The 26,458-nt window shown below is 39.1% G+C and overlaps 1 protein-coding gene across 4 annotated transcripts in view; it reads left to right on the top strand.

The window, feature by feature from the left end:
* Nucleotides 1–26,458, top strand: part of LOC131258284 (ras-related protein RHN1-like) — an 81,549-nt gene that overhangs the window by 40,670 nt on the left and 14,421 nt on the right. For all 4 annotated transcript variants that reach the window (XM_058259504.1, XM_058259506.1, XM_058259507.1 and 1 more), the window contains 3 exons: nt 44–121; nt 244–411; nt 11,161–11,209. In XM_058259504.1, coding sequence (XP_058115487.1) covers nt 44–121; nt 244–411; nt 11,161–11,209 — 295 coding nt within the window. The remainder of the gene's footprint in view (nt 1–43; nt 122–243; nt 412–11,160; nt 11,210–26,458) is intronic.

Genomic DNA, 26,458 nt, shown 5'->3' with positions numbered 1-26,458 from the left:
AAGCTTCTTTTGAATGGTCTAAACATATTTTTGCTCTTTCTAGGTACTCCTTGGGGATATGGGAACTGGGAAAACTAGTTTAGTACTGAGATTTGTCAAAGGCCAGTTTTTTGATTATCAGGTGGGATCCTTGCCTTGTTCTCTGCTTTTCTTTTATTTCTTTTATTATTATCATTATTATTTTTTTCACCTGCTTTTTTACTGTCAATGATGATGGGCCTCTGACATTAATCTAAGTTTTAGGAATCAACAATAGGAGCAGCGTTCTTCTCTCAAATATTATCGCTAAATGAGGCTACTGTGAAATTTGATATATGGGACACAGCCGGACAAGAACGATATCATAGCTTAGCACCTATGTATTATCGTGGGGCAGCTGCAGCTGTTGTTGTGTATGACATCTCAAGCATGGTAAGATGTTTTCCTATAGTTGTATTTATTTATATATAATGAAGTGCTGAGTAATGAAATATGAATTGTTTCATGAAGAAACATTGTGATTATAGTGATTTATGTTTTTGTTCCTCCATGAAATTAGTTCTGACTGAAAGGTTTTCCTCATGATCTGATTAGTGATTACTTGGGTTTATGGCAAGAATGTTAGTATGTTGTTTACCCATTTCTTTATCAATGGTAGAAGAATGAGTTGTTGAGATCTAAAAATACGGAATGATTGCGTTGGATCCATTGAGAGTGGTCATGTTTTTTCCAGTGTAAACTGCAGCATCTTAAAATTTCTTAATGATATTCATTGTGTATCTCATTATACTCTCTCTCTCTCTCTCTCTCTCTCTCTCTCTCTCTCTCTCTCTCTCTCTCTCCAGCTATGGAAGTGTGCCTTGCCATTCTCTTTTCCTTAACTGTGTTCAACTTTCAAGTTCTACCCCCTCAAAGATAGCACATACAAAATATATCTAGCAAGGTGCATAAATTATATTGTAGGTTGTAGGTGAGTATTTTCATAAACTTGGCAGTACAATTATGGAATATATATCCTATCCGCATAGATTTGCTTCTGATTTTCCAAGACAATGCTGTTCCAAATGATTGAAGGAGGGTGACAAAAACAATGCTTTCTTCCAATCATCAAAATGTAACAAATAGAAAGGTTTATCACTTCTTTTGTTCACTTGAGGTAGAAAAGACACTATGAAGCTTGTTTAACTCACAAGCCTCACACTCACAAAGGCGACCAAACCTGGAATGCCACTAATGAGGAGAGATTTATTTGCAACGTAGCTCCATTTATACTACTGTCGAGGTAATGGAATCCATTCATTTCATGTCCTCCACCAATCATCTTCCTCGTCTTTAGATCTTGAAATTCACAATAGGAAGGATAAAATGTGACAAATAGTTTGAGGGTTTGGTTAGCTTATTGACATTAACCTCAAAGGAAATTTAGGAATATAAAGCATTGACAATAATGGAAGTGATGGAGTAGGGCAAGCATGGCTAACCCAGACACACAATTCTAGTACTATCCGCTAATGTCTTAGAGGAAATGGACGTTGACTTGAATAAGTGAGACAACACACTGTGCTTACCAGCCATGTGATTGGAAACTCCAAAGTCAATAGCTGAGGGGATGCTTGCAAAAGAGGTAAGACAAATCATGCCTGACTGAACAAGAGTAGCTATGGAGAATGAAGCTTGAATAGAACAATCTTTTAGTAGCTTGGCATAGTCTTCCTTATGGGTGTCAACGGGCTGGGTTAGGGCCGGGCTAGCCTTTGTCCAAACTTGACCCACAATTTTAAACATAGGCTCGAACCCAACCTTGGTCCATAACAGGTAAAAAAATCCAGCCTAAGCCCCACTCGAAGTGTTTACGCTGGGCCAGAGCTCGAGCCCAAACCCTTTCCATCACCAAATTTAGAGAGAGAGAGAGAGAGAGAGAGAGAGAGAGAGAGAGATGCACATGCTAGATTCAAAACTTCCAATCCAACCACCCACATTCCCAAACCGAGAAAGTTTCTAGCCCACAATCAGATCCCCACCAATACGCAAATGGGCACCACCACAACCATGCCCAATTGGAGCTCTCCTTCTGGATCCCAGACGACCTCAATCTTGTCTCCGACCCCTTTGATGGAGTAGCTGCAGTGAGCTCGAAGAGATCGGCTCGGAGGACAATCTCTTCGCGACATACATGGAGAGAGAGAGAGAGAGAGAGAGAGAGAGAGAGAGAGAGAGGCATGGTTACTAGTGGTGTTTTTTAGAAAATACCTATCTATGCCCTAATGAGCCGGATCCATGTCGGGCTAATGGGTTGTATGTCGTCCAAGCCCGACCCATTTAAAAAATGGGCTTGAGTTTTAAGCTCAAGCCCGACCCTCGAGCCTGACACTCTAGCCCTAGCTTGGCCCAACATAGGCCAAGCTCGAAAGCCCGACGAGCCAGCTCGACCCATTGACATCCCTACTCTTCTTTGGACAATGTAACTATATTATTTATAGTATTGGATTTAGGATGGGTGAAGATAGGCTTGGAAACAACCTAATTTGCCTAAAGTTAGCTTACTGATATGATCCTAACAAGTATTAGCAATATGGTTATTAAGACCACAATGAGAGCACTGCCAATTACCATGACTACAACTGCGACTGCCACTAAAATTTGTACTATGACCTCCCCACTCATTTCTACCTCCAAAACGACCTTCCCCTAAATCTTTACCACCAAATCATTCTCTATGACCACACTACCACAACCTGCCCCATCTTCTCTACCAAGTATAGAAACAAACACAAAGTGATTAGGCAAAGACGAACTCTGTGAATGTATGCTGACTGCACATTAAACACATGTAAATGCCTCTGTGACAGATGGGATCTCACTACTTTCAAGAATCTGAGCTTACACGAGCTCGAACTTAGGGCAAAGACCAGAAATGAAGACATGATTCCTCTCTGCCGTTTCATGGTCTCATAATCGGTAGACAGAGGTTGGTACACTTTCAGTTCTTCCTACATGCTTCGCAAGGCTGAATAATATTCCCCGATGCTTTTACCTCCTTGTTATATAGCAAAGATATTTTGAAGCAACTTGTAGATAGGAGTTAAATTCTTCTCTCTTGAATACATTTTCTTCAAGTTTTCCCTCACTTCTTTTGTTGTCTTGAAGAAGAAAACATTCACACTAATATGAGGTTCCATACTATTCTATAACAAGGCTCTAATATGAGCATCTTTTGCCTCCCAATCTTCTCTGTCAAAATTTCTTCAAGCTTGGGGGAAGTCAAATACTTTAATTTCCTTTTAATAGTAGGAAATACCTCTATAGCTATGGCTCACTGTAAGTAATTTGCTCTATTAAGTTTGATCGATGTAGTAGAAGATTTATAGACTCAGATGGAAATAATAGACTAGTCTTGGCTTCATTCTTGACTTCCATTTTTGAAGGGGAATTGAACACGCAAGGGAAGAAAATTTAACTTATTGTAGACACCCCACCCAGGCTAGCAACTTCATGAAGCATGGATGATCCTTAGGAACTAAACCTAAACCCTACACCCTACCTAAAACCTCAAACATTTCCAAGCCTAAGCTAAACCTTAGCTGAACCCAAGCCATTATCTAAGCCGAGCCATACCCAAACCACTACCCAAGCCGAGCCATACTCAAGTTGTTTCCAAGCCAAACCCTCAAATTCAAGCCTTTAGCCACTCTCTAGGCCCGGACAAGCAAGCTGGCTAAATTGCGAAAGTGAACAGTAAGAGGCGGTAATCCAATTACCGCCGGAGATAATCAGATTACTGCCCCTCTCGAAAAATGTGCCCCAAGCTACAATTGTTACTCCCCTCGAAAGTCAACTATGCTAGACCTATTTAACCCTGGAGTTCCTACTATTTACCATTTTACGAAGCCCTTTAACCCATAAGAAAGTGCCATGTGGCATCTACCTTCCCTCAACCAATCGTATCCTGCCACATCACCATTTACCCTCAATAATCCCTAGAATTACCAAGAAACCATCCCAAGGGGGCTATAAATACCCCCCTCTTCATTTCAAAAACCAAGAAAAAAAACCAACAGAGAGAGAGAGAGAGAGAGAGAGAGAGAGAGAGTGCACGCGCTTGAGTTCTCAAATTCTCATCTTCTTCAGCCCCCCATCTAACCTCCTCCAACCCTCTCTCAGCCCCCTAAGTCCCACTTAGGTCAACCCTTCCAACCATGATGCACATAAACCTCCAAGCCATGTCAAGTGCAAGCCAAAGATTGTGCCATAAACACTAGCATTCATACTTCATCAATCCCCCCCCCCCCCCGTTTCTCTAGGTTATAATTAAACGTATCCTTTGTGACTTGCCAGAGTTTCGGATCCTGTCGCATCAGAAACTCATGATAATCTAGTCCTTTTGCATGTCATTCTGACATCACCACATCTCATCTTAACATCCATTTGCTTCTAAACATTCTCTGGACATATGCTCTGTGGCTTGCCGGAATTTCGGACCTTGCCACATCAGAAATTCAAGCCTGCCTAGTCTCATTACTTCCCTTCTCAACCCCCCCTGTTTCTCTAGGTTATCATTAAACGTATCCTTTGTGACTTGCCAGAGTTTCGGATCCTGTCGCATCAGAAACTCATGATAGTCTAGTCCTCTTACATGTCATTCTGACATCACCACATCTCATCTTAACATCCATTTGCTTCTAAACATTCTCTGGACATATGCTCTGTGGCTTGTCGGAATTTCGGACCTTGCCACATCAGAAATTTAAGCCTGTCTAGTCTCATTACTTCCCTTCTCAACCCCCCCTGTTTCTCTAGGTTATCATTAAACATATCCTTTGTGACTTGCCAGAGTTTCGGATCCTGTCGCATTAGAAACTCATGATAGTCTAGTCCTCTTGTATGTCATTCTGACATCACCACATCTCATCTTAACATCTATTTGCTTCTAAACATTCTCTGGACATATGTTCTGTGGCTTGCCGGAATTTCGGACCTTGCCACATCAAAAATTCAAGCCTGACTAGTCTCATTTTAATACTTTACGTCTTATCGTTTTATCTCCCAAGATCAACTTACCACACGAGGTAAAGATCGTACACTCGTACGGGCAGAGAGAGTGCCTAACACATTCCCTCTCTGTAATTGAGGTCCCTTACTCGGAGTCCTAGGTGGCAGATCAGGAGTCAAGTTAAAGCAAGAGAGTCGGATTCTGTGGCTTTTACAGATTCTGCAGGTTCTAGTCGACTGCAGGATTTTGAGTTAATTGGCTGGTGGCGACTCCAAGTCTACTACATCATCAATCCAAATCAGCCCATATAGCCTAAAAAACAAAGATAAAAAGCGTGAGCACCGAATTCTAGTGTTCACACTTGCCCAACACATACTTAATAAAAGAAAAGAAAAAAACAATGTATAAAAATGAACACAATCAATTGATTACACTGCTTGCTTCAAAATTTTAATGTAGGGGCATTTTCACACCGGGCTCGAGTGGGGTCGCCTGTGGGATGCAGGGGCACACTCGGGGTGGGCGGCCTGTGTGAGGCGGTAGCCATGTGATTTGGGGCCCATGAGGGGGGTTCGGCCGAGGTCCTAACCCACGAGATGTGGGACCTGGGCTATGAGATAAAGGGATTAATTCACCATGCTCTAACAGTTCGAGCTTTTAGAGCAAGTGGTTAATTGTCCTACATCAAATTGGTATCAAAGCGGGAGGTCTCGTGTTCGAGACTCCTCACCAGGGGTGATTAATGTAGGGGTATTTTTACACCGGATTCGAGTGAGGTCGCCTGTGGGATGCAAGGGCACACTCGGGGTGGGGAGGGCCCACGGGGGAGGTTTCGTGTTCGAGACTCCTCACTAGGGGTGATTAATGCATATTTTACACAGGCTCGAGTGGGGTAGCCTGTGGGATGCGGGGACACACTCGGGGTGGGCGGCCCGTGTGAGGCGGTACCCGTGTGATTTGGGGCCCACGAGGGGGATTCGGCCGAGGTTCTAACCCTTTAAATGTGGGGCCTGGGCTATGAGATAAAGGGATTAATTCGCCATGCTCTAACAGTTCGAGCTTTTAGAGCAAGTGGTTAATTGTCCTGCATCAAAATTTCACATGCACACTCAATCTTTAATCCCAACCATAAACAACTTCTACGCGTACCTTTGTCTTCAAATCTGTCCCTAGCTCTGACCACAGATGCATGATGGCACCCTTTGACCTATCACGATGGTTATATATGAAAGTGGGCCTCTCACACACATTCATGGTACACGATTATACTACCCACCATATGGTGGAAAAACAAAGACAAAAAGGATTTGGGTAGATCAACCCCCACACAATTTAGAAATCCACCTAGAAGAAATAAAAGAAGAAAGAGAGAAGAAGTGTGGAAGAGAGAAGAAACAGTGCTCTAGATTAGTCTTGTTCTAATACCATGTTTCAAACTGTGATTGAGAGAGAGAGAAAGAGGAGGAAGATCAGAGAAAAAAGTGAGGAGAAAGAGAGGACAACAATAATCTCTCACTCACATTGTGCTTTTTTTAATTAGGGATTTATTCATTAAAAGCAAAAGTACAAAAATGCCAAGGTGGTGAAATCCCACGGCGTTCGTGTGTGTGTGTGGCGTGAGTGTGTAAAAAAAAAAGTGATTTAGTAATAGAACTATAAAAAATAAAAAATAAAAATAAAATTCCATTCCTCACTGAAGTTATTACATTACATCAGCCTATGGACTTAAACCTCAACCCAACACATAATTTAAGCCCAGAAAACATAGGAAGCCGTATGAGAGACCAAACTGGCTCACTGGACCACATGTGGGACCACTCGTGTGATCAATATGGGCCATCAACACCACCTAACCCAATCATTGGGTGTTCTTCGTGATGACATAGGGATACTCCGAAAATCAGCCTGATGGACTTAGGTGGGCACTCTATGTGGACTTAAAGGTTTTAGACGCGATTTTACATTGGCGCAATTTTACATTGCTCTCTGTGGTGTGACCCACCTGACTTTTGGATTGTGCTGATTTTTTATTTGCATGGTGAACATGAAGAGGTTCAGCTTGATGGACGGAGTGGATGTCACACTCCACGGACAAATATTTTGTTATTATTAATTTGTACAGTAAATGACCCATGTTTCAAGCATGCCTAGACCAAAATTCAAGCTCGGCAAGTCGTCAGGCTGACTGCATGTGTACATCTTTGTTTATCTTTGATTATTTTTTCAATTGCCCATTATTTTATATAAGTTATTTAATTATTTTTAAAAAGATAAATAAAAAAAATAGTTTACATATTATTAACATATGACATGTGAATTTGTGTCTTCCAAACATTAGATAATCTATATAGATAGTCTTATACTGATAGTCAATGTCACCCCCAAACACCAATTTATTGCCGTCGTAACATTTATCATCGTAAATATCCATGTAATTCTATCTGCATAATGCTATGACTCACCCCAAATGTGCCCTGATATGGTTTGGCCATTTGCAATGAAGAGTCAAGAATTGCACTGGTTAGGAGTGAGTTGGTGCAAGTTGAAGGCTCTAAAAGGGTAAGGGCAATGCCTAAGAGGATCTAGGAGGTAGTAAGAAAAGACTTGTGGACTCATAGTTTAATTGAGTGTATGGTGCATGCTAGAGTGGAACGGGATTTGTTAATGGGGCTGCTCGTGCTATAATTTTAGATCCTGCTTAGCCTAACTCATAATTGCTTGAGTTAATTTCAACACACAGACAACAACAATTGGGGGTATTTTTGTAGTTAACATAGTAAGTTTGATTTTTAAAATAAAATTTAAAAATTTTTTTTTAAAAAAAAAAACCTAATCCTTGAACTCTCAACTCTCCCCCCCCCCCCCCCCCCCAATGGGATGGACAACTGCTGTGGCTCGATCACTTTCAAATATAATTTTGTGACCTAAGCTGTTAATCTGATGGCATGCCATTTGTGGATGGGGATGCTACAGATTAAAGCCCTTTGATACTTGATTGCTTTGATAGAACATCAACTGCTGCATTTTCTTCTTTAACCATCCCTTTGCAGTTTGACGGTCTTCCAATCTTCGAGATCTTGGAGAAATCATGTCCATGGGAGGCCCTTCAAAGCAATGGTTTGGATCACCAAAATAGTAGCCTCATGTTGCAACAAGATTGAAAAGAAATAGGAGTTACCTAAGAAGGAATGAATCCAAACCAATTTGCGGTCAAATCTCTTTCAAATGGTCCACAACATCTCCAATTGCTCCACCAATCACTATAATTATTCAAAGAAGACCTTAAGGTGTCACATGAAAGGTGCACCTAAAGATTGCAGCAATAGAAACATGAAACCTATCACAGGAAATAAAGAAACTAGTTCGGTGCATTCAAAATAATGATGAACTCCATAAAAGAGTCGCTATATGCTGACATACCTTTTTTCTAAAGCAAAAGAAACCCTAATATAACCAAAACCATATATCACTTCTAATCCTTTTGTCAGTAACATAACTAAATTTTATTAAACAGCAAAAATCCAACAAAGATGCCAAAAATACAACTAAGATGACAAGCAATCATCTAGAACAAATTTTTTCCTCACCCCAAATTTCAATAATTTTCTCTGTTGAACAACCCTGAAAGACCTTTAGTTCCAATGCCCAACTTAAGGCCCGTCACTTTACGCTTTGAAAAACATACTCATTCGACTCTTGACATAATGCAGAAGGTTCTATTATTCCACTCCTTCCAAGTTGATCAAAGACCCACAATTGAGTTAAGGTGCCAAAATTTTTTTTTTTTTTTTTTATAATAGGTGCCATAAGTTTCTCTTCCTATTTCCCCAGGAAACGCCATGCTGCAGTTGGAGTAGATATTGGATAAATTGAGGCATTGCCCAATTGACTGAGGCAAGTCTAGGAAATCCATTTTACTTCTAATCCTAACCAACTATTTAAATTAATTATTATAAATGACTTAAATATCCTCAAACTTGTCATAATCTTGCATGCTCTCTGTAAATTGGCCATAACTCACCAGAAGGAAATAAAATTTGCATAATCTTGTGTCCACATGTCGATAGGATTTCAAAGGGGACCATTTCTTGTCATGCAACATTGTTGGATAACTGAAAAGTGGCCTACAAAATGAGCGACAAAATACTAAAAGTAGACTTGTTTAACAGTTCGTAAGTAACTCTAATTCATCTAAATAATAAACCTATAGACTTGTGGGCCCACAATCTAATTAGACTGCTGATCTGGTCTAAAATACTAATCTTGACCCATGTGGTTTTGATCTTCAATCGGCCTGCTCGTGGGATCATTTGGGATGCATGTGATGGATGTGTGGTCTAGATGCATAATTTTTCCACCGCTTGAAAAGAACTCATTACCAAGTTTAGAGATGGTATCAATCCATCACCATGATCTGCCTTTATATCATGTTCTCTTCGGCTTTGATGGTAGTTGATAGTGAAGGTCTACCTGTCTGATTTGCATCTTGCGCATGGGTGGGGTTCGATCATGCCACTTCTTCCACTTCATTGTTCTCCATGTCCTAGGGGTCGGCTTTTGTGTCCTGTGGAATCGGGGGATTTATGGGCCCTCAATGTTGGATTGTCAACTGCAGCGTCTTTCCTCTCTCAGTCAATTTCTTGACTTCTCTACATCCTGCTTCTCATTACAAATCTTTGATCTATGCGATACATTAGGATGGGATATCCATCTCATCTTATATGATCTTTGATGCAAACAATATTTGAATGGAAATGTATTTTCAGAATTAAGGAACATGTATACTGTGTTCAGCCAAATTTATTACCCAGAATCAGAAAAATGAAGCCAGAAAAGTCAGCAATAGCCTTCCAAAAGTTTGCATTGAGGAAATCAGGTGAATAGGCAACAACAAAATTTGCTACCATAGAAAGGAGATCTGTACTTATATTCATTCACAAAACAACATAACATCCCTTGCTTATTGGTGACATCCATATAAAAGGTTTGCATCCACAAAAGTCTCACATTCCCTTTTGGCTTCCATGCTTCGTATTTATTATACAATCTAAGCTGTTTATAAAATCAATAAAGACAACTTAAAGTACTGGACTTTCTAAAAATAATGGAATTTACTTGACAGACTCCTTGGACTGTCCAGCTGCAGAATTCCATCCGTATGGATCGTGGTTAAGACTTAGTTGGTTAAAATTAGGTGATCTTCTGGGTCTAGTTTGGAAGGTTAAGGCCTTAAGGGTATGGTCAAAGTTAGTTGAAAACCTAGTCTCTAAACTTCTCAGTTAGAGTTGTATAGACACCCACTTGACATTAAAGTCATCAAAACTATCATATCAGAACGAATCTGGAAGGCCTGTTTTCCAACTTTCTACTTCACAAGGATTGCAGAGTGGTAGAACTGAACCCAATCCAATTTGAAAACGTGAAAGCTCCAAAAAATTCAGTAGCAAACAAGATAAATGGGGTGGGACTTTTTCATTTTTATTTTTTTATTTTTTAAATGATCCTACCAGGAATCCTTCCACCACCATGTGTCAGATACTGGCAGTCAACATATGGGACTTTCGATTTTTTCCTCAAATGATGATGTGAAGATTGATCGATTATTGGTTATTTATCTCTCCATCATATTTAATTTCTACTGCTTTTTTGCTGCGTTTTACTCAGTTGTTGCAATTCAAAGCTTTTCAAGCCTCTCAAGTTTGCGTCACAATATATTGTATTTATATGAGTGGATGTGCTTGCATTCAGTGCACATATTCTTTTTCCATATTTGCATCCCTCTTAAAACCAAAGGTATTATTTACATTATTTTTCCATATTTGCATAATTCTTGAAACCAAGGTATTGTTTACCTGCATACATATAGATGTACAAACACAACTAATTGTGTAGCATACATACATACTTACATGGGAACACCCTATTTGGTTCAGCAGATATGCTTGCCTTGTTACGCTTATCTTTGCGGTTAATTGTGTAGGTGATGACATGCAAGTGTTTGTCGTGTATGAGGTGAAAATATGCATATATCCTTGGGTCAATCTGCTTTAAAAGGCAATGGTTCATTTCTATATATATATATATATATTTCATTGCTAATTGATAAGGTCATCAATTTATTTCCAATTATTGATTTATGATGCTTGCAAAGAAATTATTGTGCCTCACTTGTATGACACATTTGCCCTCAGGATTCATTTATTCGAGCTAAAAAATGGGTTGAAGAGCTCCATAGGCAAGGTAACATTTTCACTAGTTTATCTTTAGCCATCCTATAGGTTTTCCTTCATATAAGGGCATATATGTAATTGTAGCTTTTCTTCTATTATTATAAATAAGGGAGGGTTGGACATCCTAGCCCCATATGCTCTCTTTCTCTCAACTTCTCTTCTTTTTCTTTAGCCTTTTCCATAGTCCACTTCTCTGGCACAAGATAAGTGGTGACTGTTCTCTCACAAATATGGGATTTCCACCTATTCAAACAAGACCCCTGAAAATGGAACCTGTGGGGAATTCTGTTTCAATAGTGCTCATGGAAATAATAAGTATGAGTTTTTCTTTTCTTTTCTATATATCTACATAGGCATTGAGTTTAACCAAAACAAGTTAGTCTACTCGATCTTCTCACTAAGCCTACCACTCATGAGGAAAACTTAGAACCTAAAAGTAAGAAACCCATTAAAGGTCCCAATTACAACTTTGGATCGGGCTTTTACATGTTTCTAGTAAAAAGAAATAGGGATAAAACCAAACTAGAACATGTTATAGTTCGTAGTGTCGAAGGTGATCCAACCACTTGCGAGGAAGTAATGAAATCCCATGATGCCTCCTTTTGGAATGAGGCCATGAATGATGAAATGGACTCAACAATGAATAATAAATCACAAAGATTAGTAGACCTACCTCCAAGATCTAAACCCATAGGTTGTAAATGGATATTCTAAAGAAAGATGAAAATAAACTATATAGTTGAAAAATTCAAGGCAAAGATAATGTGTCACGACCTTAAATCTAGTGTCGGTAATCCGTGATTACTGTCCACCAAATTTTGGTTGACAGACTCCATAGAACTCAGATTTTGGGGCTTCCAACTATCACATACTAAGTCCCATAAGTGGGGCTCCACAATGAGGATTTCTGAAAGTAAAGATGACAAACACATATCATTTCTCAAAATTTCATCATATTCAACATGTGTTACTGTGTACAACTGAGCACATCAAGGCAAAACTAAAACATAAACCATGTCATATTTACTATACCTGATGTACATATACAAGGTACTACAAAAAAATATATACACTGATATGTACAAAACAAAAAGGACAACTGGAGTCTGCAACCTCTACTCCTGCAGCTCCCTACTCTCACCTGTAAAAAAATAGAAAGGAAACCTTGAGCTACTAAGCCCAGTGAGTGCATGTGTGCTGTGAAAATGCATGTTTCATGTCATGCTCATATAATGCACATGCCTACTGGGCTGATAACAATAAAATAAAGATACAATGCATTATTCCACTTTTCATGTTCCAAAGGTGGGACTTCTACCCACTTGTAACATACATACTCTTTCAACATTTCCACAACTTAATTAATGGGAGCAATAGCCATGAAGAAACAAGAACAAGGAAAGCCCCTATAATCTTAATTGCTTAGGGAGATGGGTATGGATTTTTTAGTGTTTGGGTGAGAGAAGGGAAAGTATGAGAATGGGAAAGGAAAATGGGTTTTGGTTTTTTGGATTTAGGTGGAATAAGAGAGAAAAATGAGAAAATGAAAGGAAATGGGGTTGGGTTTTTGGATTTGGGTGGAAGTAGAGAAAGATATGAGAAAATGGAAGGAAATGGGTTGGGTTTTTGGATTTGAGTAGAAGTATAGAAAGATATGAGCAAATGAAAGGAAATGGGGTTAGGTTTTTGGATTTGGGTGAAAGTAGAGAAAGATATGAAAAAATGAAAGGAAATGGGGTTGAGTTTTTGGATTTGAGTGGAAGTAGAGAAAGATATGAGAAAATGGAAGGAAATGGGTTTTGCGTTTTTGGATTTGAGTGGAAGAAGATAAAGATTTGATAAAATGGAAGAAAATTGGGTTGTGTTTTTGGATTTGAGTGGAAGTAGAGAAAGGTAGATTTGAGGTGGGTCTTGGATGGAGGAAGATGTGAGAAAATGAGATAATGAAGATGAGAGAAAAGGGAGAAAGATGAGATCTTAGGGAGTAGAAAGAAATGAAGACTATGATGTAGCATAAAAAGAAGAGAAAGAACAAGATGGAGTCAACTCAAAATGAGTTGTAATGGAAGGATTCCTACTATTAAAATTCACCAAGCCAAACTTGAAATTGATCGCGAAGTGAGTGAAATTGGCCGCGAAGTGAGAGTGAAATTGACCACGAAGTGAGTGAAACTGACCGCGAAGTGACTGAAATTTACTGCGAAGTGAGTGAAATTTACTGCGAAGTGAGTGAACTTGATTGCGAAGTGAGTAAACTTCACCGCGAATTGAGTGAACTTGACGGAGAAGTGAGTGAAAATGGTGCCCCCATCAAATACGGTGGGGTCCATATAATGAAGTCAAGACTTTGAAATATACCTGCCATTTGTAGCTTCTTTGATGGGGGCACCATTTTTGTCCTATCTTGGGTTGGCAAAACTCGAAAATGATGTATGTGGCAAGTGTATTTTTGACCAAAAGAAGAAATAAAAAGAAATTGGGGGTTTTACTCCTAGGGTGAACAATCACGAAAAGGAGAGAAGAAATCAGAAAATGGGGGTTTTACTGCTAGGGTGGACAATCACAAAGATGAGGGAAGAAATCGAAAAATGAGGGTTTTATTGCTAGGTTTAAACTGTGCGAAGGGAACAACAACTTTCAGAAATTGCGTTTCTGATAAAGCAGAGACATTTTGGTCCCATACTCAGGATTGCAAGTTCTGCCCTACATATTTTTTGGTAAATGTTTAAATTGGATTATGGTTACTCTATTTTGTGTTTTGTGAGATTTGTTCTAATTTTTTTTTTGGTCTGTAATAACCATGTCTCCAGTTGAATATGTCAATATTGAGAATGTATCGGGACATAGGCAGCGACTTGGAGCGGAAAGCATTACGAGTTGATTAGGTTGGTGTGATTGGAATTATTAAACATCGAAAAGGGGCCAAGGCCATGTGGCAGTATGAACGGGTAATGCTGTCGTTGCAACTTATCAACGTTGGGTGTACCCATTTTTATCATTTCTTTAATGATATCTTATTTTGTTAAACACGGACAGGCATACGTACAGGTGAACCACGACAACAGTCATTGGTATTTGATGGTCATCCACCCTCAAGAATGAGAGATTGTTCTTCTCAATAGTTTATATTTGAGGGTAGTCAATCGATACAAGGAACATATTGAGCTGATGAAGGAGGGATTGCCTATTATATTCCATGCCACGGGAGATACGTCTGCGCTGGATGGGAATGATTGGACTATTGGAGAAGAGACTTCCATACGGATATGATTGTGGCATATTTGTCATGAAATATATTTGACATTTTGTGCAACGGTTAACCATAACTCAATTTAAACATTTACCAAAAAATATGTAGGGCAGAACTTGCAATCCCGATTATGGGACCAAAATGCCCCTACTTTATCAGAAACACAATTTCCGAAAGTTGTTGTTCTCTTCACACGGTTTAACCCTAGCAGTAAAACCCTCATTTTCTGATTTCTTCTCTTCTCTTTGTGATTGTCCACCCTAGCAGTAAAACCCCAATTTTCTAATTTCTTCTCTCCTCTTTCTGATTGTCCACCCTAGCAGTAAAACTCTCATTTTCTTTATATTTCTTCTTTTGGTCGAGAATACACTTGCCACATACATCATTTTCGAGTTTTGCCAACCCGATATAGGACGAAAATGGTCCCCCCATTAAAGCAGCTACGAATGATATGTATATTTCAAAGTCTTGACTTCATTATGTAGACCCCACTGTATTTGATGAAGGCACCATTTTTACTCACTTCTCAGTCATGTTCACTCAATTCGCGGTCAAGTTCACTCACTTTGCGGTCAAATTCACTTACTTCACGGTCAATTTCACTCTCACTTCGTGGTCAATTTCAAGTTTAGCTTGGTGAATTTCAACAGTAAGAATCCTTCAATTGCAACTCATTTTGACTTGACTACAGTTAATTTGAAACTGACAATTGAATCATCTTAACTACTTGGTTGACTCACATGGGTCACCTTGGTGACTTTCGAACATGGCTTGATAAGTTACTCAATTTAAGTTGATATAGCCATGTTTGAAGTCTTTTTTATTATGCAGAAAAATTAACCTGACATGAAAATTAGTGAACTTGATTTTTATTTTTCTTTTTCTTTTAAAGGCAACAAGGTTTCATTAAAAAGCAAAGAAAGGCCAGCCACATAGCCAAGATTACAAGTACACATGATAGGGCATCATCTATAACATAGCTTATTCCACTCTCTGACACTCTAAAATCTGATCTGTGAACAGCCCTGAAAGGTTTCACCTAAGTTAGTTTACACATGACTTGCTCAATTCAAAACTATAAAAGAACTAGCATCTAGTCAAGGAGCTTGACGTTTGTATGTTGAAAATATACTCAATTTTCTAACTCATCCCATTGTCTCTCCAATTTCCTTACTCTAATTGAAATTTTGAATTATAGTTGCATAAATTTGGCACTTCAAGGATGGTTCATGATTGTGTAATTCTTAGATGCTTGGGGTTGTAAATATGCTTCAGGTTGTAAAATAGCTTGTTTTTTTTACAATATCGTAGATGTATATGGTTGAAAAATAGTTAGTGATGCTTTGATTTCAAAATGTCATGATTACTAAAAGGTTTGGGTTGTTAAGATCTTAAATCCTATATGCATTGTGCCATAGCTAGTTTATTTTTCAACTTTTGTGGTTACTCTTGCTACTAATGGCAACTAAGCTTGAAATTAACAATTGGATTTTACGACTACAATAGAGGCTTTTGCGCCTTTAGGCTCTAACCGAATAAAAACTCAATTAAAGAAAACCATCACTTTCCTAATTTTCTCAATTTTCTGAATTAAAAAAGAAAAAGTGGAAACCCAAAAATATACAGAAACCTCTCTTGCATCTTTTCTTTTCTGTTTTTTGTTCATCCACCCTAAGATTTATTACAAGAGGCCAAATAAACGAAACCCATCAAGCTAATGGATAAGAAAAGCCATAGAGGAGACAAGAGATGGGATCTAGTTGACCGGGGTGGGACGCGGTCGACCCCACATTACTGCCCAGCCCACCTGCCGGTCGACCAGGTCCCACCTCGGTCGACCACCCCGGTCGACCCTACATTGCTGCCCCAAGCCCGGTCGGCCCACCCTACTCCATCTTGTTCTTTCTCTTCCTTTTATGCTACATCATAGTCTTCATTTCTTTCTACTCCCTAATATCTCATCTTTCTCCCTTTTCTCTCATCTTCATTATCTCATTTTCTCACATCTACCTCCATCCAAGACCCACCTCAAATTTCTCTACTTACACTCAAATCCAAAAACAAAACCCCATTTTCTTCCATTTGCTCGTATCTTTATCCTCTTCCACTCAAATCCAAAAACACAAAACCCATTTCCTTCCATTTTCTCATATCTTTCTCTACTTCCACTCAAATCCAAAAACCCAACCCCATTTTCTTCTATTTTCTCATATCTTTCTCTACTTCCACCTAAATCTAAAAACCCAACCCCATTTCCTTCCATTTTCTCATATCTTTCTCTACTTCCACTCAAATCCAAAAACCCAACCCATTTCCTTCCATTTTCTCATATCTTTCTCTACTTCCACCCAAATCCAAAAACCCAACCCCATTTCCTTTTATTTTCTCAATTTTCTCTCTTATTCCACTCAAATCCAAAAAACCTAAACCTATATTCCTTTCCCATTCTCATACTTTCTCTTCTTTCACCCAAACATTAAAAAATCCATACCCATCTCCCTAAGCAATTACGATTATGGGGGCTTTCCTTGTTCTTGTTTCTTCATGGCTATTGCTCCCATTAATGGTGAGGCTTGGGCTTTCCTTGTTCTTGTTTCTTCATGGCTATTGCTCCCATTAATTGTGAGGCTTATGGCTAAGAAGCATGACACCGAGGAAGAGGTGGAACAACACTATAATTGTCGCTCCAAGCGAAGGGAGGACAACTTTGCGTCAACCTCAACGGCCGCGGCCACCCGGGTTAAGAGAGTGACCACCCGACCTCGCACAGGTTCATCTACATCTCGAGTGGGATCGTCAATTACTCGTGGCTGGGTAATCGAGGCGGAACAAGGCATCGTGGATTTGGGAAGATTCGCCAACCACAAGATATGCTTTGAGCGCAACATGAGTAAGGACTTGTTCGTCGATACTCAAGAGGTCGAGTGGCTTACCACAATTGGGTGGGATCCCATCTTCACACCCTACAACAATGCTGACGCTGAGACTGTGCGACATTTTTATGTGGCAATTCGAAGTCCATGTCTAAAGTAGATGACTTTCAACGTAGTAATCGGAAATTCTTTCAAAACTTTTTAACGTGGCTGCCATTGAGAGGATTTCTGGGGTGCCATGCTGGTCAATGCTTGTTCCAGAGAAGGACGTGAAGAGGTCCAGGTACAGGGATAAGAGGACTGTACATGTTTGTGGCGAACGTAAGAGTTGGATACAGGACGATAATTGTTTGAAGGTAACCACGATGCTTCCATTTTACAGGTTCCTCCACCTTCTCTTCATGTACAATGTGTACCCTAGATCGGGAAATCACGCACGACTAACACAGTATATGTTGGAGGTTCTATATTTATTGGGTATGGGCGAGAATGTCTGTTACCCATCTATTGTAATGCGTCATATCTTGACCGCCGTCACCTCCAAAAGCACTTAGTCCTTATTGTTCGGACGGTTGGTCTGTAAGATAGCCCGAGATTGTGGGTTTCGTCCCAGCCCCAATGCAAGGCTTGAAATCGAATGAGCAAGAAGAGGTCGAAGGAGGAGAAGAAGCGGGGGAGGAAGAAGAAGAAGAGAAGGAAAATGAGGACGATGACATCGATGAAGATTTTGTGCCCCCCCCCCCCCCCCCCCGCTTATACAGGAGCGCTTCAGTCGGGTGGAAGAGGAGTTGACCTCTGTTCGGTCTGAATTAACTGATATGAAGGCTGAAATGAAGACCAGACTGACCGAACTGGAAGAGAAGCAGGAGCAATGGAACTAGAAGATATTCCGCACCTTGAAGGAAGTGTTATGTTGTGTTCAAAAGAAGGGAGCGGCACCGCATCCGTTAGGTCTCAGGTCAAGCCACGTTTGTGGTTATGTGCTTTGTGTTTACTGTGTTGTAAGAAGTGGATCATTTCAACCTAGTAGTTTAATAGTTAGTAGTTGTGTTATTTATGTTTTCTATTTGGTTATGTATGTATGGAAACAATGTACAATCTCATATTATAAATGAAATTGTTTCCACTTTGGTTTACCATGTGCAATAGTGTATGGATATTCTCATTTTACCGGATCTCATATACTATTTCACTCTCATCCCCTTCATGATGCATCTCAGATTGATTAGTATCTAGAGCTTACAACATGCATTGTAGTCACATATCAATTCTAGCAATATACTCATTTAGGCATTTCATCGAACATGCATGCATCGGTAAGCTAATGTTCGGAATTTATAAAAGAAAATTAAAACACATGTAAGTTATCATGCATTCTCAAATCAACAAGTACAAGTTATTAACTAAAGCATAAGTTTGATAAGCAGTAACCTAAAAATAATGTTCGCACCGTTCCTTAGTTTCAAAAACTCGAAGTTGCTTCTAGGGTTATATTTATTGGGGAAGATCGCCGACTAGCTACACGACCATATGGCTTTGTAATGATCCATTAGAAAACATACACTTATAAGCGAGAATCACAACATTACCCATAATCGTTGCTGGAGTTCTTATTGCGAAAACAGTAACAGCTAGTTTACGGGTCGAGGGAGAGAGGGGCAACCTTCTTCGAGAAATTGACCCTCACTATTGCTCATCATTTCTCTTCTATCTATCATTTCTCCTAATTTTAGGGTTGCAAATTTGTGTGGGAGAAAGGTATTGAAGTTTGCAGGTCGAATGGGAGAGAAAACTTACGCTTGCACCTCCTTTCTCTCATTTTCTCTCAATTTTAGGGTTGCAAATTCGGATGGGGAGAAAAGGGTGAGATTTATAAGATATTTATATTGTCAAAATGTGCTCAAATAACCTTACTGTCACTTTGTCTATCATACCTATCATAAGAGAGGACATATTTAACCATTCGGCCCATCGTGATGTATGTGACTTATCCACAACGCTCATTTGTTATGTTAGTTGAGTTCAGGGCATGAGCAAAAAAACGAGGCGGGTCCAAGGCTTAGGTGGACCACACCAAAAGAAACAACGGAAATTGAAGGCCTATGGTAGAGTCCCTCTCTACATTGTTTTTTTGTGGTGGTGGGTCCACTCGAGCTTTGGATCTGACTTATTCCTTGGCTAAAGCCCTAAAATAATCTCTCCAAATGGATGGACAGTGTGGATACAAAACATACATCATGATGGGACCCACATAACTTGGCTCGATCACTTTAGTAGCGATCTCGCTACTCAAATTGTCCAAGCAAAACGAGGTCGACCCCGCTTTGTTGGTCGAAGTTATTTGGGTCCCATCATGATGTATGTTTTGTATCTGGACCATCCATCCATTTGGAGAGATCATGTTACCCCGTCTTATAATGTAATTGAACAAGCTTAACATGAAATTGAACGAGCCTAACATGAAATTAACCGCGAAGTGGCTGAAATTGATTGCGAAGCGATTGAAATTGACCGCGAAGTGACTGAAATTCACTACGAAGTGAGTGAAATTGACCGCGAAGTGATTGCAATTCACCGCAAACTGACTGAAATTGACCGCGAACTGAGTGAAGTTCACCGCGAAGTGAGTGAAATTGATCGCGAAGTGATTGAAATTGACCGCGAAGTGAGTGAAATTCACCTCGAAGTGAGTAAAATTGACCGCGAAGTGATTGCAATTGACCGCGAAGTGAGTGAAGTTCACCGATAACTTTGTTAAATTCATCGATAACGGTGTAATAGACTCTTTCGTTAATGTTAGCAAATCACTTTACTATTTTGGTAATTGAATTGAGACTGCTCGAAGTGGAGGTCTGCACTTTATCGATAATTCATGCTAATTAATTGTGAACTCGTGCCAATCATATATTAAGCCAATTGGGAGTTGTGATGGATATGGAAGAGGCGTATAAATTGTATGTGAGCTGACTGATAACCGAGTGAACTGACCATATTCATTTTGATCATAATTAGGGTCAGTATCCCTTTTCATGATTATTACTCTTCTTTCAAAGTCCAAATCGTAGTAATAAATTCACAATTTCAAAAAAATGTAACAAACGTCTTCGATTTATATCATTCACTGTCACATTACAAAAAATGATTACAAATTACATTATTCTAGAGGTATTGGAAATTCGCTACTACGGTGATTATGCCCTGTTTGTTTGCATCTTCCGCATTTTACCGTTTTTCGTTCCTCTCTACAGGAAAGAATTCATGCCTTTTTCGGTCTTCTAGCTGACCTCCTCTGTCGTGGGGGCTTAATTCTCGCACAATACTCCCTGAATTCAAGTGATATTTCTCATTTGCTCTTGTCACGTACTGGGTGTACGGAATCGTCATACGTGGTCTGGTAATTTTTCGTCGTGTACAACGGGGGGCAATAAGAATAATGAGGAAGATTATAATTTATACAGGCTAAAAGGACATGAAAACTAAGGAACCCTTTTACGTTAAACTCGCGACATGTACAAGAAAGCTCACTAAGCTTGATAGTATCATTGTAGTCTCCCACAACATAGTATTCATTGTGAGAAATTGCATAGGAACGAACATCTCGCACCTTTGGTGTGAGATCCTTTAATTGTTTCTTGTCCCATGGTGTCAACGGTCTTACAAATGATGATGCGGATTCTCTTATCTTATAGAACATTTCTTGAATTTTAAATCTGACCGTATCTATCAATATAGTCACGGGGTATTCTCGTGCTTCTTTGAATAGAGCATTAACGCACTCAGCTATGTTTGTAGTGACCAAATTGAATCTTTTTCCTGGAGAGTGCGAAGATGCCCACCTTTTGTAGCCTATTTCTCTCAGTCGTGCATGTGCCGGGGGGTTGGCAAGTTCGATATCGTGCATTAACTTTTCGAACTCAGCCTTCCTATAAGTCTTTACAGCTTGCCAATAGTAGATTTCTAACGACTTGTCTTTAAACGTGTCTACCAAGTTTCGGTATATATGGTAGGCGCAGTAGCAATGGATTGCATTTTGGAAGACATGACGTGATTCTTTCATTAGACCTTTATGTCGATCTGATATGATCACAAGACCAAGTAGATCCCCTAACGTACAGTTGAGGTGGGCAAGGAACCAGTTCCAACTACTGCTGTTCTATAATTCTCCAATACTAAAAGTGACTCGGAAAATATGATTGTTGCCATCCAAGGCTGTAGCAACGAACAGAACACCTTTGATCTTACCTTTTATATGCGTGCCGTCAATGGCCAAGACCCTTCGCAGAGATATTTGAAAACTTTTAACGCACTGTCCGAGTGCAACAAAACATCTCTCGAACCCACTCGTCCGTGGACTAACAAGCACGACAGTCACCATCCCTGGGTTCGCCTTCATCAGCTCATGCAAGGACATTGGGAGTTCATTGTAAGAGTCTTCATAAGACCCCATTACGTGATTGATTGCGGGCTCTTTAGTACGTCATGCCTTCTTATAACTAATAAGAATATTATACTTCTCTTGCATTGCGAAGATAATGTCCCTCGGCCTTAATCCTAGGCGTTTCTCGATGTGACTGACAACCAATTCACTGGCTAGCTTACTGCTGGTTTGTCGGTGATCACTCTTCATCCATAACATGCCACATGTATGTATGGACATGTAAGTCCTTATCTTGAATATCCTCGCATCATTCACCCTAGATGTGTGTACCCTCCATTCACACTTATCTTTGAAACACGTCATTGTGAATTTCTTGGGTGACGAGTACAAGACCCTGTATTGAAAGTTGTTGCAAATTGTAAATTAACTCAAAACATACTGACACTGGCTCTCATCCTTAAACGTTTGCTCAACGGCTATATCAATCGGCTCATCCAATGGATATGAATACAGTGATAGGTCTACATTGGTGAATGCAACATTCTCAAAAGGCACAATGTCTTGGCAGGTGATGAAGTTTGATGTTTGAGCCTGCTCGGGCAGTGGAATGTCACTTCCCCGTACATATTTGGCATTGGATGATGAAGGAAAATCTACTCTTGTAGATGAAGGTGATGCCATATATTCACTTCTGAGCTTAAGGTCACATGCCGAACTCACTTAACTAGTCATGAAGTTTGATGTCTGAACCAGATCGAGTAGTGGAGTGTTGCTTAGAGGAACCTGTGAAGGTGATGCCATATATTCATATTTCACGCCATGTTCCTCACCCAAACTTCCAACTGTTGGGGTGTCGTGTTCGACACCACTGTAAGCCACGAGGTCTTTGAGTATTACTTCGTTAACGCACTGCGTTGTCTTTATAATGAAAGGGACGTATTTATCCAGATGCTCCGACTGTGCTGCCAAGAACACTCTCATATCTTCGTTGTCTTCAATCTCAGTCGGAGCGATTGATTGGTTTGAGTAAGGGTGCAATGCTTTCAACCTAATATCATAATCCTTTGGCGTACTCTTCACAATCCTGTACATTTTAGATAGAAGCTCCTCATATGTAGTCTCGATGCTCACAACAGTAGTTTTCGACTTTCCACATTTGTACGTGTATCGATTGTTTTCGCGTAGTAATTCCCCACCATATGAGCATAGGATGATTCTCGAAGTCATTTTCTGAAAACAAACACAATGACACATGAGATATAACTCATTTAATATTCACATGTACAAGGTGGAATTGACTGAGTAGTAGGAAATTCACTTATCGGTCAAAATTTCCAAGTTCTCAATCAATCAATTGCAGGGAGTTCATGAAGTTCTCAGTCAATATGGCCAACTTATCGGTGCATTTCACTGACCACCAAATTGACCGATAACTTATTGAAAATGACCGATAACGTAATGAAAATGACTGAGAACTGAGTGAAATTGAGTTCTAAGCCATTGAATTTGACCGAGAACTCGATGAAATTGACTGGGAAATTCACTAAATTGACCGAGAACTTTATGGAAATTGACCGCGAACTTCTTGAAGTTGACGAATAATTGCACGAAATTGACCGGGAAATTCATTAAATTGACTGGGAACTTGGTGAAATTGACGGCGAACTTCTTGAAATTGACGGATAACTGCGTGAACTTGACCGAGAAGTGCATGAAATTGACCGAGAAATTCATTAAATTGACTGGGAACTTCGTGAAATTGACTGAGAAGTGCATGACATTAACCGAGATCTAAGTAAATTCTTCATATTTTAAACATCCTTACCTCTCACAGCCGCCGTATCAGTGAAATTTGTGTTGAATAAGAAGAAGAAAAGGAGTGCGTTGAAGTGAAACATGATTTACGGAGAAAAGCCTTCAAGATTCCACATTTATCGATGCATCCAGTTTGAGGGAATGAACATAACCCTGAGTAAGATGGAAGATGGTAGATATACAATGATAGTATATGGAGATTCAATGGAGGTTTAATGAAGAAAAGGGGTGAAACGAAGGAATATTTTGATATGGATGAGTTCTAACTTCTTCTTTTTTGGGTGTAAGTGAGTGAAAGGAATGCAAATTATAAAGCAAGGGCATATTGGTCCGGTAAAAATGTGCCCGTACAACACGGTAATAGTTTGGTAAAGTAAGTTTGGAGGGATATAGAAAGGACGGTGGCTTAAAAGTGAGGCATACAGCCGGAAAACTCGAATCTTATTGCCCTAGCATCTATCATCATCTAGGGATCCACCGAATGGATGTTAAAATGACTTCTTCTAAATGGCGATTTAGAAGATGAAATCTATACGGAACATCTTGAGGGCTTTGTCATGCCTAGTTAGGAACGCAAAAGTGCATAAATTTCTAAAATACTTTGGACTAAAACAAGCCTCTAAACAAGAGTTGTGAAATTCGACAATCCTATCTCATAGTTTTAAGATCAATGAATCTAACAGATGTGTGTGTGTGTGTGTGTGTGTGTGTGTGTGTGTGTGTGTGTGTGTATAAAATAAGGGGGTTATTATATTCCTATTATGTAAATATCATTCTTTCATTTACTACCAACATATAAAGTATAAAAACTTTTTAAAAAAAACTATCTAACAACTTCGATTTGAAAGACATGGGTGGGGATGATCAATGATGTAATCCTAGAGAATAAAATGCAAGGAAAAGGCAATGAATTAATTTAAGTCTCATTACACAGAGAAAATACTTGGGAAATTTAATCACTTTGAATCTAGATATGTTTCTTTGCCTTTCAATCCTAATGTCAACATGATGAAGGTGGATCGACAACACAACTAGAATCTTCGAAAGTGATTACTAGTTAAATAATGTTGTGTGTTGTACTAGACCTGATATGGCATATGTTGTTGGTAGGCAAAGTAGATATACTAAATAACTCTAGTGACGTGCATGGGAATGCAGTGTCAAGAATACTATATCCAGTGTTTGAAGTGTTTGTATCACTTTGGGTTTTGCTGGCTAGGGATATAGAAATAATATCAATATCGCCGATAACCGGAAATGTGAGGAAACATTGGAAAACATGTGGGAAACAGTAGAATTTTTTAGTGAAACTTTACAAGATGCTAAAATACACATATTTGCATATTTAGGAATAAAAAAATTGCAAAAAGAATGCATACAGTGTACGTTTTCATTTGACTCAAAAAAATATATGATACTTTTTCATTTAGGCCTAAAAGCATATGTTGTCATAATAAACCAGTCCAACCATCCCATCTATCCATCCAACCATTCATCCAATCTTCCATCCAAACATCCATTCAGTGTTCGAATTATCGGTATCGCATTACATATATACCCTTGGGATGCGGATCTGTATCGGTTATTGCATGGGATATATTGGCTGTATCACGTAATATATCGTTGTTGTTGGAAACATTGGGAAATTAGTTCAATTTTTCACTGAAACTTCAGTGATTGTTAAAAAAGACATCAATACACACTTATAAATCAAAACATCACAAAAAACAAGTGCACATAATAGGTTTTCTTTATATGAGGTCCTAATTTATGCACTGTCTAATCGAATTGATCTAAGTATATTCATAGTCTATTCATATAATTTATAATTGTAAGAAGACGCGTGGAAACACAAGCAATGCATTCAAAAAGCAAAAGAAGAATCACTAGATTAGGTTACATGTTTGATTTTATGTTTGGACACAAAGATTGCAACTGATTTGTGAGAAATTGGGAAATTTTGAAAATTTCAATTTTCCGCAACTCGGCCCATCTCCTCAAAATCTCGAAATGAATTTGTAACAATTTGACACTGATTTAGCATAATTTATAGAAAAAGGATCGAAAATCGAAAATGCTCATTGGATAAAAAATTTGGGATATATCCCACTGCTTGTGCATTTCGTATCGCATAACTGGGATACAAGATATATCGTGAGATATATCGGCCGATATCGTCAATAATTAAAACACTGCATTCATTGATATTTCAGAGTATCAACAACATATGATATTTCGCCGAGAAATCGTCAACAACTGGAAAGGAAACGAAAGATTATGGTCTTGGTATCGTACATGTTGCGATAATGATAATATCACGATATGATCGATATTATTGTCGACAATTTGAACATTGCATAAAAATTTTGAAATGAGATTTTTTTTAATAAATATATTTTTGGCAATATTGATGAATTGGCGATAATATCGAAATATTGTTGATACACTGGTGATACAAGCAACACTTGGGAATTTACACAGTCGAAAATATTGGCAATATCGATACATTGGCAATACATCACCGATACTTGGAATTTTTGAGACTACCAATGTTATCGGTATCGCTAAGCCGAAGATACGGATAATATCGGGGATATTTCGATAATATTGAGGATACTCTGAACAATGACTGTATCTAAATATAACTTTGTAGGTAGGCTAACTAGGTATAATAATAACATTGGTCACATGCATTGGAATGCAATGTCAAGAGTATCAAAATATCTGAAGGAAACTATGCACTATGGTTTACAGTGTGGCGGTCTTCCTATTTTGTTGGAAGGATACGATGATGCTAGTTGGATAATGGATCCATAAGAATCCAAGTCCATGAGTGAGTGGGTGGATATTTACTCTAGGAGGTGTTGCAATAACATGGGCTTCAAAGAAATAGAGATGCATTACTCATCCCACTATGGAATTAGAGTTTGTAGCATTGGTAGC

Source organism: Magnolia sinica, chromosome 10, assembly GCF_029962835.1.
Source record: "Magnolia sinica isolate HGM2019 chromosome 10, MsV1, whole genome shotgun sequence".
Lineage (NCBI taxonomy): Eukaryota > Viridiplantae > Streptophyta > Magnoliopsida > Magnoliales > Magnoliaceae > Magnolia > Magnolia sinica.
This window is presented reverse-complemented; position numbering and strand designations above follow the sequence as displayed.